The 14,877-nt window shown below is 53.6% G+C and overlaps 1 protein-coding gene across 1 annotated transcript; it reads right to left on the bottom strand.

Annotated features, from left to right (window-relative positions):
• Nucleotides 1–2,106: 2,106 nt before the first annotated feature.
• On the bottom strand, nucleotides 2,107–9,044 carry LOC119929864 (rho-related GTP-binding protein RhoG-like). Its single transcript, XM_038748202.1, has 2 exons — nucleotides 9,027–9,044; nucleotides 2,107–2,887 (listed from the first exon to the last, which is right to left on the bottom strand). Exon 2 carries the CDS (start codon nucleotides 2,768–2,770, stop codon nucleotides 2,195–2,197), a length of 576 nt encoding a protein of 191 aa, XP_038604130.1. The 5' UTR covers nucleotides 2,771–2,887; nucleotides 9,027–9,044; the 3' UTR covers nucleotides 2,107–2,194.
• Nucleotides 9,045–14,877: the final 5,833 nt, after the last annotated feature.

Below are 14,877 nucleotides of genomic sequence, written 5' to 3'. Positions count from 1 at the left end.
TTCCCCCTCAAATCGGGAACCTCACGCGGGGCGGGGACTGACCTGATGATCTTGGCTCTACCCAGCGCTTAGCCCAGAGTGTGTGCTTAATAATAATAATAATTTTGGTATTAGTTAAGCGCTTACTATGTGCCAAGCACTGTTCTAAACGCTGGGGGAGATACAAGGTGACCAGGTTGTCCCCCGTGGGGCTCACAGTCTTCATCCCCGTTTTCCAGAGGAGGAAACTGAGGCCCAGAGAAGTGAAGTGACTCGCCCAGCTGACGAGCGGCGGCGGAGCCGGGATTAGAACCCACGACCTGTCTTTCCGCTGAGCCACGCCGCTCTTCTAGATACCACGTGCCGATCCTGAGGGCCGGAGAGGCGAGGAAAGGGATATGGAGGTTAGTCGTGACGTCCTTTGGTCTCCGAATAAGCGCTCGGTAAACACGACTGACTGGATGAATGGATATTTAAGCGCTTCAAAGCCTTACCGAAGGCCCGTCTCCTCCGGGAGGCCTTCCCTGACTGAGCCCCCCACTTTTCCTCTTCCGCGTCGCCCCGACTTTGGCTCCCTTCCTTCATCCCCCCGTCCCAGCCCCTCCGTCCCCCTCCCTCATTTCTTTCTTTCTCTTCCTGCCCGTCTCCCCCTCTGAACCGTCAGCTCCCTGTGGGCAGGGAACGGGTCCGTTTATTAGTCTATCGCCCTCTCCCCAGCGCTCATCACAGTGCTCCGCACCCGGTAAGCGCCCGCTGCCTACGGCTGAATAATGATAAAGATGGTATTTGTTAAGCGCTTACTATGTGCAAAGCACTAAGCGCTGGGGGGATATAAGGTGACCCACCGCTTGTCAGCTGTGTGACTTTGGGCAAGTCTCTGGGCCTCAGTTCCCTCATCTGTAAAATGGGGATTGGGACTGTGAGCCCCACATGGGACAACCTGATCACCTTGTATCCCCCAGCGCTTAGAACAGTGCTTTGCACATAGTAAGCGCTTAATAAATACCATCATTATTATTATTCTTCTCTGGGCCTCAGTTCCCTCATCTGTAAAATGGGGATTGGGACTGTGAGCCCCACGTGGAACAACCTGATCACCTTGTATCCCCCCAGCGCTTAGAACAGTGCCTTGCGCATAGTAAGCGCTTAATTAATGCCATCATTATTCTTCTTCTTCTCTGGGCCTCAGTTCCCTCATCTGTAAAATGGGGATCAAGGCCGTGAGCCCCACGTGGGACAACCTGATCACCTTGTATCCCCCCCGCGCTTACAACGGTGCTTTGCGCATAGTAAGCGCTTAACAAATACCACCATTATTATTATTCTCTGGTCCTCAGTTCCCTCATCCACAGAATGGGGATTGGGACTGTGAACCCCCCGTGGGACAACCCGATCACCTTGTATCCCCCCAGCGCTTAGAACAGTGCTTCGCACATAATAAGCGCTTAACAAATACCATCGTTATCATTATTATTATCACGTTGTCCCACGTGGGGCACACAGTCTTCATCCCCACTTGACGGACGAGGGAACCGAGGCCCGGGGAAGTGAAGCGGCAAAGTCACCCAGCTGACAACTGGCGGGATTCGCTCATCCATTCGATCGTATTTACTGAGCGCTTACCGTGTGCAGGGCGCTGTACTAAGCGCTTGGGAAGCCCAAGTTGGCAACATAGAGAGACGGTCCCTACCCGACGGTCTGGAAGACTGGAACCCCTGACCTCTGACCCCAAAGCTCTTTCCACTGAGCCACGCTGCTTCTCTGAATGAAGGAACGGCCCCGGCCGCGTCGGGAAGGAAGCTTTATTACCGTTTGGAGGCGCCTAATTTAAAAACGTCAGTCGTCTCCCTTACGGATCCCTTTTCGGAAGAAGGTGGAGGTGCCAGTGTATATTCTGTACCAGGCTAAAATCCGCCGCCGGGGCGGCTCCGTCTCCGGGGGGCGGGAGGGGGGGGGACCCCCCGCCGTCGTCGAGGCCTTGTCCGTCACGGCCCTGCCCGCGGGACCCCTCGCCCGAGCGAGACCCCGGTGCCCGGCGGAGGCGGGGGGGCCGATCCCGGGCGGACGCCGAGGCGGTTCCAGTGTAGACGCCCCGCCCGCGGGCGCCGCTTCCCCGGGCAAGGCACATCGAACCCCCACGGGCGCCGGGGGGGAGGGTGGTCGGGTCCGGCCGTGGCCGCCGAGCGCCAGGGCCGCCCCGCGGAGGCTTCGGCGGCTACAAGAGGACGCACTTCTTGGCGCTCCTCTTGGCCGGCGGGTCGAGCACGGCCCGGACGGCGGCGGCGAACACCTCCCTGACGCCGTCCTGGGTCAGGGCGGAGCACTCCAGGTAGCGGACGGCGCCCACCTGCTTGGCCAGGGCGGCCCCTTGCTGGGGCGTGGTGGGCGCCAGGCTCTGCTCCTTGAGCCGCCTGACCGTCTCCGAGTCCCGGCGCAGGTCGCTCTTGGTGCCCACCAGCAGGACGGGCACGTCCGGGCAGTGGTGGGCCACCTCCGGGTGCCACTTGTGCCGCACGTTGGCGTAGGAGGAGGGGCTGCCCACGGAGAAGCAGATGACGAAGACGTTGGTCTGCGGGTAAGACAGGGTGCGCAGGCGGTCGTACTCCTCCTGGCCGGCCGTGTCCCACAGGTTGAGGCTGACCGGCCGCCCGTCCACCGACAGCTGCGCGCTGTAGTTGTCGAACACCGTGGGGATGTACTCCTCGGGGAACGCGTTGGTCGTGTAGCTGATCAGCAGGCACGTCTTGCCCACCGCCCCGTCGCCCACCACCACGCACTTGATCGTCTGCATCCTGGACGGGCGCCCTCCCCGCCCCGGGCGGAGGCGCGGGCCGCGAGGACGGACGCGCCGGACGGCTCGGCGCTCGCCGGGGCTCCGCTTGGTCGCGGGCAGGGGAGGCGTCTGCTTCTAAATAATAATAATGACGCTGTTCTAAGCGCTGGAGGAGATCATAATGATAATGATGATGATGGTATTTGCTAAGCGCCGACTATGTGCCAAGCACCGTTCTAAGCGCTGGGGTGGATGATAATAATTATAATGATGGTATTATTTGTTAAGCGCCGACTATGTGCCAAGCACTGTTCTAAGCGCTGGGGGAAAGGATGATAATAATAATGATGGTATTATTTGTTAAGCGCCGACTATGTGCCAAGCACTGTTCTAAGCACTAGGGTGGATGATGATAATAATAATAAGGATGGTATTATTTGCTAAGCGCCGACTATGTGCCAAGCACTGTTCTAAGCGCTGGAGGAGAGGATAATAATAATAATGATGGTATTATTTGTTAAGCGCTGACTATGTGCCCAGCACTGTTCTAAGCGCTGGGGTGGATGATAATAATAATAATGATGGTATTATTTGTTAAGCACTGACTATGTGCCCAGCACTGTTCTAAGCGCTGGAGGAGAGGATAATAATAATAATGATGGTATTATTTGTTAAACGCTGACTATGTGCCAAGCACTGTTCTAAGCGCTGGGGGAGAGGATAATAATAATAATGGTGGTATTATTTGTTAAGCGCCGACTATGTGCCAAGCACTATTCTAAGTGCTGCGGGAGATGATGATAATTATAATGATGGTATTATTTGTTAAGCGCCGACTATGTGCCAAGCACTGTTTTAAGCGCTGGGGGAGATGATGATAATTATAATGACAGTATTATTTGTTAAGCGCCGACTATGTGCCAAGCCAAGCACTGTTCTAAGCGCTGGAGGAGAGGATAAGAATAATAATAATGATGGTATTATTTGTTAAGCGCCGACTATGTGCCAAGCACTGTTTTAAGTGCTGGGGGAGATGATGATAATAATAATGATGGTATTATTTGTTAAGCGCCGACTATGTGTGCCAAGCACTGTTCTAAGCGCTGGGGTGGATGATGATAATAATAATAAGGATGGTATTATTTGCTAAGCGCCGACTATGTGCCAAGCACTGTTCTAAGCACTGGGGGAAAGGATGATAATAATAATGATGGTATTATTTATTAAGGGCCGACTATGTGTACCAAGCACTGTTCTAAGCGCTGCGGGAGAGGATGATAATTATAATGACGGTATTATTTGTTAAGCGCCGACTATGTGCCAAGCACTGTTCTAAGCACTGGGGGAGATGATGATAATAATAATGATGGTATTATTTGTTAAGCGCCGACTATGTGCCAAGCACTGTTCTAAGCGCTGGGGTGGATGATGATAATAATAATGCTGGTATTATTTGTTAAGCGCCGACTATGTGCCAAGCACTGTTCTAAGCGCTGGGGGAGATGATGATAATAATAATGATGGTATTATTTGTTAAGCGCCGACTATGTGCCCAGCACTGTTCTAAGCGCTGGGGGGGATGATGATAATTATAATGATGGTATTATTTGTTAAGCGCCGACTATGTGCCAAGCACTGTTCTAAGCGCTGGGGGAGAGGATGATAATAATAATGATGGTATTATTTGTTAAGCGCCGACTATGTGCCAAGCACTGTTCTAAGTGCTGGGGGAGATGATGATAATTATAATGATGGTATTATTTGTTAAGCGCCGAGTATGTGCCAAGCACTGTTCTAAGCGCTGGGGGAGATGATGATAATAATAATGATGGTTTTATTTGCTAAACACCAACTATGATAATAATAATAATAATAATGGCATTTATTAAGCGCTTACTATGTGCCAAGCACTGTTCTAAGCGCTGGGGTAAATGATAATAATAATAATAATGGTATTTCTTAAGCACCGACTATGTGCCAAGCACTGTTCTAAGCACCGGTGGAGAGGATAACAATAATAATAATAATGATGGTATTATTTGTTAAGCGCCGAACTATGTGCCAAGCACTATTGTAAGCGCTGAGGTAGATGCTAATAATAATAACAATGGTATTTGTTAAGCGCCGACTATGTGCCAAGCACTGTTCTAAGCCTTGGGGTAGATGATAATAATAATAATAATGATGATGGTATTTGTTAAGCGCCCACTATCTGCCAAGCACTGTTCTAAGCGCTGTGGGAGATGATAATAATAATGTTGGTATTTGTTAAGCACTTGTGCCAAGCACTGTTCTAAGCACCGGGGTGGACAGAAGATAATCAGGTTGTCCCACGTGGGGCTCACACTTTTAACCCCCATTTTCCAGATGAGGGAACTGAGGCCCAGAGAAATGAAGTGACTTGCCCCAAATCACACAGCTGGCAGTTGGCGGAGTCGGGATTTGAACCCATGACCTCTGAGTCCAAAGCCCGGGCTCTTTCCACTGAGCCACGCTGCTTCTCAAGCGCTTAGTACAGTGCTCTGCACATAGTAAGCGCTCAGTAAATACGACTGATTGATGATGAGTGGCGGATCTTGCCTACCCACTCTACTATCCTCTCCCAAGCGCTCAGTACAGTGCTCTGCACACGACAGGCCACCAGCCTCTCAAGGGCAGGGGCTCAGGTCTACCCGCGCTTGGCGTGTAGTATTGCGAAGCGCTTAGTATGTGCAGGGCACTGTACTGAGCGCTGGGGTGGATCCAAGCTAAGCAGGCTGGACACAGTCCCTGTCCCAGCGCAGTCTTTGTTCATTCAGTCGTGTTTATTGAGCGCTTTCTGTGTGCAGAGCACTGCGCTGAGCGCTTTGGAGAGGACCGTACAACAATAAACAGAAACGTTCCCCGGCCACGACGAGCTGACAGTCTGGACTCATCGGGGATTTGAACCCGGAACCTACCTCTCACATCCCGGGCGAGAATCAGCGCTCTGGACCGGTCTCCATCCCCATTTTCAAGACGAGGGAACTGAGGCCCGGAGAAGTGAAGTGACTCGCCCAAGGTCACCCGGCAGACAAGCGGCAGAGCCGGGATGAGAAATCGGGCCCTCCTATCCTCACCGTGAGGGCCACAAGCCCCTCGCCGCCCATTTTATAAGGATATAGAGAAGCAGCGTGGCTCAGTGGAAAGAGCCCGGGCTTGGGAGTCAGAGGTCGTGGGTTCTAATCCCGGCTCCACCAATTGTCAGCTGTGTGACTCTGGGCAAGTCACTTCACTTCTCTGGGCCCCAGTTCCCTCATCTGTCAAATGAGAATTAAGACTATGAGCCCCCTGTGGGACAACCTGATCTGCTTGTATCCACCCTGGTGCTTAGAACAGTGCTTGGTACATAGTAAGCGCTTAACAAATACCATTATTATTATTATTATTATTATTATTATTATTATTATTATTATTATCATTAGGAAGCCCCTTCCCACCCGGCCCTGGTTCTCGCCCCGGGCCGCCCCTCTTGCCCCCCAACTTTCCACCTTAGGGGGTGGGGAAGGGAAGTAACGGAGGGGAGTGGGGGAGAAATCACAGTGGGGAAATCATGGAGGGGGAAATTCATTCCATCGTACTTATTGGGAGCTTCCGGTGTGCGGGGCACTGTGCTAAGCACCTCGGAGAGGAAGACAAAACCATAAACGGATGCGTTTGTTGCCCGAGAGGGGGTCAGAGTCCAGGGGGGCTACGGGGGAGGATCACAGTGGGGAAACCATGGAGGGGGGGATTCATTCCATTAACTGGGCGCTTCCAGCGTGCGGGGCACTGTGCTAAGCGCTTGGGAGAGGATGACAGAACGATTAACAGACACATTTGCTGCCCAGGGGGAGCTCAGAGCCCAGGGGGATCATGGTGGGGGGAGCATGGGAAGGGGAGGGAATCTCAAGGGGGAATCACGGGGCGGCGGGGGGGAACAGAGGAAAAGAACCACAGGGAAGAAATCGCAGGGGGGAAATCACATGGAGGGGAATCAGAGGGAAGGAATCACAGGAGGGGGAATCACAGGGAGAAAGATCACGGGGGGGGGGGGAATCAGAGAGAAGGAATCATAGAAGGGGAATCGGAGGGAGGGAATCAGGGAAGGAATCATGGGGAGGAGTCGCAGATGGAGAATCAAAGGGGAAGGAATAAAGAAGGGAGAAATCAGGGAAAAAATCACGGGAGGGGCAATCACAGGGCAAGAAGTCACGGGTGGGGGGAGAAAACACGGGGAAATCAGGGAAGGAATCATGGGGGGGGAATTACGGGGAAATCAGAGGGAAGGAATAAAGGGGGGAATTCACAGATGGAGAATCAAAGGGGAAGGAATCGGGGGGGAGAAATCAGAGGGAAGAAATCACGGGGGGGAAATCAGGGAAGGTATCACGGGGGGGAATTACAGAGAAGAAGTCACGGGGGAAATCATAGGAGGGGAATCAGAGGGAGGGAATCAGGGAAGGAATCATGGGGAGGAGTCGCAGATGGAGAATCAAAGGGGAAGGAATAAAGAAGGGAGAAATCAGGGAAAAAATCACGGGAGGGGCAATCACAGGGCAAGAAGTCACGGGTGGGGGGAGAAAACACGGGGAAATCAGGGAAGGAATCACGGGGGGGGAATTATGGGGAAATCAGAGGGAAGGAATAAAGGGGGGAATTCACAGATGGAGAATCAAAGGGGAAGGAATCGGGGGGGAGAAATCAGAGGGAAGAAATCACGGGGGGGAAATCAGAGGGAAGGTATCACGGGGGGGAATTACAGAGAAGTAGTCACGGGGGAAATCATAGGAGGGGAATCAGAGGGAGGGAATCACATATGGAGAATCAAAGGGAAGGACTCAAGGAGGGGAGAAATCAGAGGGAAAAAAATCACGGGGGGGGGATCACAGGGAGAGAAATCACGGGGGGGGGATCAGAGGGAAGAAATCACGGGTGGAGGGGAAATCACAAGGCAGGGGGTGGAAATCAGAGGGAAAGAATCCCAGCGAGGGAATCCCAGGTGGGGAATGAAAGCCCACCGTTGGGTAGGGACCGTCTCTACATGTTGCCAACTTGTACTTCCCAAGCGCTTCGTACTGTGCTCTGCACACAAGTAAGCGCTCAATAAGTACGATTGAATGAATGAATGAAAGGGGGGCGAACAGGGAAGAAATCACGGCGAGGGGGGGGAACCACAGAGTGGGGGAATCAGAGGGAAGGAATCCCAGGAGGGGGAATCCCAGGTGGAGAATCAAAGGGGATGGAATCGGGGGGGGGGGGGGGAGAGAAATCAGAGGGAAGAAAGTCATGGGAAGGGAATCAGAGGGAGGGATCACAGATGGAGAATCAAAGGGAAGGAACCAAGGGGGGGGAGAAATCAGAGGGAAAAAAATCACTGGAGGGAATCACAGGGAGAGAAATCACCGATGGGGGGGGGGCGGGGATCAGAGGAAAGAAATCACGGGTCGGGGGAGAAATCACAAGGGGTGGGGGTGGAAATCAGAGGGAAAGAATCCCAGGGAGGGAATCCCAGGTGGGGAATGAAAGGGAAGGAATCAAGGGGCGGGGGGGGGGGGGGGGAGGATAACGGGGAAGAAATCACGGCGGAGAGAGGGGAACCACAGAGTGGGGGAAATCAGAGGGAAGGAATCCCGGGAAGGGGAATCCCAGGTGGAGAATCAAAGGAGAAGGAATCAATGGGTGGGGGGAGAAATCAGAGGGAAGAAATCACGGGGACGGGGGGAATCACAGGAGGAGAATTAGAGGGAGGGAATCATGGGGGGGATCACAGAAGGAGAATCAAAGGGAAGGAAACAAGGAGGGGAGAAATCAAGAGGGAAAAAATCACGGGGGGGGGGAGTCACAGGGAAGGGGGGGTCAGAGGGAAAGAATCCCAGGTGGGGAATGAAAGGGAAGGAATCGGGGGAGGGGGGGGTAATAACAGGGAAGAAACCACAGAGGGGGGGAATCAGAGGGAAGGAATCCCAGGGGGAGAATCAAAGGGAAGGAATCAGGGGGGATAACAGGGAAGGAATCATAGGGAGAGAAATCACCGGGGCGGGGGGGAATCAGAGAGAAGGAATCACGGGGGGGGGGGGGAATCCCAGGGAGGGAATCCCGGGGGGGGAAGGGAAGGGAATTCCAGGGAAGGGGACCGTCCCACGGACGGAAATCCCATGGGGGGGGGGGGGATGGGCAGGGGGGACGGGACCCCCGTGGGAGGATCACGGGAAAGGGGGCGGGGGGGTCACGCGGGGTGATCGGGGTGAAAGGTCATCCCGCCCCCAGCCCTCACCGTCAGCCTCCGGGGACCCGTGGGCAAAAGTGCCGCCGCCGCCGCCGCCGCCGCCTCCTCTTCTCTCTTTCTCGGGGCCGCCGGTCCCGACTTACATCCGGGGGCCCGCCCCCCGCGCAGGCGCCGCAAAACCGCCCCCGCGGCCCGCTGGGAAATGTAGTTCCCGGGGAGGTGGGAGCAGGAGAGGCCGCGCACGCGCATACGCGCTCCCTCCTTTCCCGGGCGACGCCCCGGCACCCCCTGGGAAATGTAGTTCCCGGGAGGGAGAGGCCGCGCACGCGCACACGCTCGCCCTCCTTTCCCGCGCCTCGCCCTCTGGGAAAGATAGTTCCGGGGAGCGGGAGGGCGAGGCCGCGCACGCGCACACGCCGGCCCTCCTTTCCCGCGCGTCGCCCTCTGGGAAAGGTAGTTCCCGAGGGTGGCGGGGGGGGGTACTCAGAGGGAAGGAATCACGGGAGAAATTCATAGACGGAGAATCAAAGGGGAAGAAATCACGGGGGGGGGGGGGAATCAGAGGGAATATATGTACCTGTATATATGTATATATGTTTGTACATATTTATTACTCTATTTATTTTACTTGTCCATATTTATTCTACTTATTTTATTTGGTTTATGTTTTGTTTGTCGTCTGAATCAGAGGGAATATATGTACCTGTATATATGTATATATGTTTGTACATATTTATTGCTCTATTTATTTTACTTGTCCAAATTTGTTCTATTTATTTTACTTGGTTTATGTTTTGTTTGTCGTCTGAATCAGAGGGAATATATGTACCTGTATATATGTTTGTACATATTTATTACTCTATTTATTTTACTTGTCCATATTTGTTCTATTTATTTTACTTGGTTTATGTTTTGTCGTCTGAATCAGAGGGAATATATGTACCTGTATATATGTATATATGTCTGTACATATTTATTACTCTATTTATTTATTTTACTTGTCCATATTTATTCTATTTATTTTATTTGGTTTATGTTTTGTCGTCTGAATCAGAGGGAATATATGTGCCTGTATATATGTTTGTACATATTTACTACTCTACTTATTTATTTATTTTACCTTTACATATTTATTCTATTTATTTTATTTGGTTTATATGTTTTGTTTTGTCGTCTTTCTCCCCCTTATATGTTTTGTTTTGTCTCCCCCTTCTAGACCGTGAGCCCGCTGTCGGGTAGGGCCCGTCTCTTTATGAACTCCAAGCGCTTAGTACAGTGCTCTGCACATAGTAAGCGCTCAATAAATACGACTGATGATGATGTTGCCAACTTGTACTTCCCAAGCGCTTAGTACAGTGCTCTGCGCACAGGAAGCGCTCAATAAAGACGATTGAATGAATGGATGGATGGATAGATGAATGAATGAATGAATGAAGGGAAGAAATAACGGGGGGGAAAATCAGAGGGAAGGTATCACGTGGGGGGGAGGAGGTGGGGCCGCGCATGCGCACACGCCCGTCCTTTCCCGCCGGTGCCGCGGCCGTTGGTGTCGTCACGTGATCGCGAAGCCCGCCCTCGCTATAACGCGACTTCCGACAACACCCGCCGTCTCCCAGTGAGGGAAGCCTAAGGGTTAGAGCCCGGGCCTGGGGGACGGGAGGACCTGGGTTCTCACCCCGACTCCATCATCATTCATCCATCCATCCACTCATTCATAATTATGGTATTTCTTACAACGGTTCCTCCACAGCATTAGCAAGGTTACGTGTTATAGCAGAAGACAGGACGTTCTGGAAAAACTACACCCACAGAGTCGCTATGAACCGGAAAGGACTCGATGGCACTTGATAATTTATTATTAATAATAATGTGTTAATGATACATTATTAATCATCATGAATAATGTAATAATAAGAGATTATTAATAATGGTATTTGTTAAGCACTTACTACGTGCCAGGCACCGTTTTAAGTGCTGGGGGGGGAATGCCAGGTGATCAGGTTGTCCCACTGGGGGGCTCACAGTCTTCATCCCCATTTGACAGGTGAGGTGACTGAGGCACAGAGAAGTGAGGTGACTTGCCCAAGGCCACACAGCAGACGAGGGACAGAGCCAGGTGGAGAACGCATGACCTTCCGACTTCCAACCCCGGGGAACTCTCCGCTAGGCCTTGCTGCTTCAATCGCTCAGTGCTATTTACTGAGCACTTCCTGTGTGCTAAGCGTTTGGGAGAGGACAATTCAACAATAAACAGATGCATTTCTTGCCCACAGGGAGCTGACAGGCTGCAGTGGCTCCACCATTTGTCTGCTGGGGGTCTCTGGGTCCCTATCTCGGGGTGAGGGGGTGGTCTCTGAGGAGAGGGCTCTCCATGTCCTCACCCCGGGGTCTCTGAGGAGAGGTCTCTATGTCCCCACTCCGGGGGGGGGCGGTCTTTGAGGAGAGGTCTCCATGTCTCCACCCCTGAGATCTCTGAGGAGGGGTCTCTGAGGAGAGGTCTCTGTGCCCACCCCTGGGGGTCTCTGAGAAGAGGTCTCGTCTCTCTGAAGAGAGGTCTCTATGTCCCCACCCCGGGGGGGGGTCTCTGAGGAGAGGTCTCTCCATGTCCCCACCCCTGGGGGTCTCTGAGGAGAGGTCTCTGTGTCCCCCAACCCCGGGCGTCTCTGAGGAGGTCTCTGTGTCCCCACCGCTGGGGGTCTCTGAGGAGAGGTCTCTATGTCCCCACCCCGGGGGTCTCTCTCTGAGGAGAGGTCTCTGGTCTCTCTGAGGAGAGATCTCTGTCCCCACCACTGGGGGTCTCTGAGGAGAGGTCTCCGTGTCCCCACTCCTAGGGTCTCTGAGGAGAGGTCTCTGTATCCCCCCCACCCCGGGGGTCTCTAAAGAGAGGTCTACATCTCTCCATCCCTGGCCATCTCCGAGGAGAGGTCTCTGGTCTCTCTCAGGAGAGGTCCGTGTGTCCCCCCCCCCGCCCCGGGGGTCTCTAAAAGGCCTCCCTGTCTCAACCCCTGAGATCTCTGAGGAGGGGTCTCTCCACGTCCCCACTCCTGAGGGTCTCTGAGGAGAGGTCTCTGTGTCCCCCCCACCCCGGGGGTCTCTGAGAGGCCTCCCTGTCTCCACCCCTGAGATCTCTGAGGAGGGGGTCTCTCCATGTCCCCACCCTGGGGGTTTCTGAGGAGAGGTCTCTGGCCTCTCTGAGGAGAGGTTTCTGTGTCCCCCCCCCCACCCCGGGGGTCTCTGAGGAGAGGTCTCCATGTCTCCACCCCTGGGGGTCTCCGAAGAGAGGTATCTCCACGTCCCCAGCCCGGGGGTCTCTGAGGAGAGGTCTCTGTGTCCCCACTTCGAGGGTCTCTGAGGAGAGGTCTCTGTACCCCCCCCCCACCCCGGGGGTCTCTGAGGAGAGGTCTCTGGTCTCTCTGGAGAGGTCTCTGTATCCCCACCGCTGGGGGGTCTGAGGAGAGGTCTCTGTGTCCCCCACCCAGGTCTGTGAGGAGAGGTCTCTTGTCTCTCCGAGGACAGGTCTCTGAGAAGTCTCTGTCTCTCCTACCCCGGGGGGTCTCTGAGAAGAGGTCTCTGCCCCACCCCCGGGGGTCTCTGAGGAGAGGTCTCTCCATGTCCCCACTCCAGGGGTCTCTGAGGAGAGGTCTCTGGGGTCTCTGAGGAGAGGTCTCTGTGTCCCCCCCACCCTGGGGGTCTCTGAGGTCTCTCCATGTCCCCATCCCTGGGGGTCTCTGAGAGGTCTCTGTGTCCCCCACCCCGGGGTTCTCTGAAGAGAAGTCTCTGTGTCCTCACCCCGGGGGTCTCTGAGGAGAGGTATCTGGTGTCTCTGAGGAGGGGTCTCTGTTCTCTGAGGAGAGATCTCTGTGCCCCCCCACCCCGGGGGTCTCTGAGGAGAGGTCTCTCCATGTCCCCACCTCGGGGGTCTCTGAGGGGAGGTCTCTGTGTCCCCCCCGCCGGGGGTCTCTGTGGAGACATCTCTGTGTCACCTACCCCGGAGGTCTCTGAGGAGAGGTCTCGTCTCCGTGAGGAGAGATCTCCGTGTCCCCACCCCGGGGGGGGGGGGTCTCTCTCTGAGGAGAAGGTTAAGTCACTTCCCTTCTCTGGGCCTCAGTTCCCTCATCTGGAAAATGGGGATGCGGGTGCAGCTCTGCCTCTTCTGGGATCCAAGAAGCTGATCCCCCCGCTACACCCCCAAATACTAACCGCTTAACAACTGCCATACACATAATAATTAATAATAATTATGATGATGATAGTAAAGAGCTATTATCATTATTATTGTTGCCATCCAGGAAGCTGCAAAAGGAGAAAGGGGCTTCAAGCAGCGGAACAGCGCCCCTTAGTGGCAAGATCTGGGGAAGCAGCACGCTCTTGGAGCCAAAAGACCTGGGTTCTAATCCTACTCTGCCACTTGTCTGTTTTGAGACTGCGGGCGAGTCACTTCCCTTCACTTGAGAAGCAGCGTGGCTCAGTGGAAAGAGCCCGGGCTTGGGGGTCAGAGGTCAGGGGTTCTAATCCCAGCTCCGCCACATTTCAGCTGTGTGACTGTGGGCGAGTCACTTCACTGAGCCTCACTTCCCTCATCTGTAAAATGGGGATTAAGACTGTGAGCCCCACGTGGGACAACCTGATCACCTTGTATCCCCCTCCCGGCGCTTAGAACAGTGCTTTGCACATAGTGAGCACTTAAATGACATCATTCTTCTTCTTCTTCTCTGGGCCTCAGAGCACAACCTCCTCACCTCCACAGAAATCTCCGCTCTTTTGACCCCACTGGCTTCTGTCGAGGCGTCGTGCTCCATCCAGTCTCGGGACCCAAGCTTCCTTCCCTCGGTGACCAAATAGACGCCCTCAACACCACCCCCTCTATTGAACCCAAATCAATCGCTCCCCTCGGCCGACGTCGTATCGCTAACCCCCAGCCCGCCACCTCCGCTCTCCTGCTCCGGCAGAAATCTAGGTATCGGGCCCACCTCCACTTTCATTCATTCGTTCAGTCGTATTTACTGAGCGCTTACTGTGTGCAGAGCACTGTACTAAGCGCTTGGGAAGTACAAGTTGGCCACATCTAGAGACGGTCCCTACCCACTTCATCCTTGCCTGCTTTACCTCTGCCCTGTGAAATTATTTCTCCAACCTTATTAAACCCCCAAGCCCATCGCCCTCTCCAGACGCCTTAAACTCCTTCCTTGCCAACTTGTACTTCCCAAGTGCTTAGTCCAGTGCTCTGCACAAAGTAAGCGCTCGATAAATACGATTGAATGAATTGAATGAATGAAAAACCCCCACCCCTCCTCCTCTTCCATCCCCTCGTGACCTGGCCGCCGATTTTACTGAGAGAATCGAAACTCTCAGGCGTCACCTCCCTAAAAACCTCCCCCGCCCATTCTTCAATTCCTCATCTGTAAAATGGGGATTAAGACCGTGAGTCCCCCGATCACCTTGTAACCTCCCCAGCGCTTAGAACAGTGCTTTGCACATAGTAAGCGCTTAATAAATGCCATTATTATTTTCTGAGCCTCAGTGACCTCATCTGGAAAATGGGGATTAAGACCATGACACACACACACCCCCCCCCCCCCCCCCGCCGCCGTGGGACAACCTGATCACCTTGTAACCTCCCCAGTGCTTAGAACAGTGCTTTACACATAGTAAGCGCTTAATAAACGCCATTATTATTATTTTCTCAGCTTCAGTGACCTCATCTGGAAAATGGGGATGAAAACTGTGAGCCCCCCGTGGGACGACCTGATCACCTTGTAACCTCCCCAGCGCGTAGAACAGTGCTTTGCACATAGTAAGCGCTTAATAAATGCCATTTATTATTATTTTCTGAACCTCAGTGACCTCATCTGGAAAATGGGGATGAAAACTGCGAGCCCCCCGTGGGACAACCTGATCA

The sequence above is a fragment of the Tachyglossus aculeatus genome, chromosome 6 (assembly GCF_015852505.1).
Source record: "Tachyglossus aculeatus isolate mTacAcu1 chromosome 6, mTacAcu1.pri, whole genome shotgun sequence".
In the NCBI taxonomy this organism is placed as follows: Eukaryota; Metazoa; Chordata; class Mammalia; order Monotremata; family Tachyglossidae; genus Tachyglossus; species Tachyglossus aculeatus.
This window is presented reverse-complemented; position numbering and strand designations above follow the sequence as displayed.

Excerpts from the sequence above, each read along its gene's own strand:
- LOC119929864 (XM_038748202.1), bottom strand. The coding sequence starts at position 2,770 with ATGCAGACGATCAAGTGCGTGGTGGTGGGCGACGGGGCGGTGGGCAAG.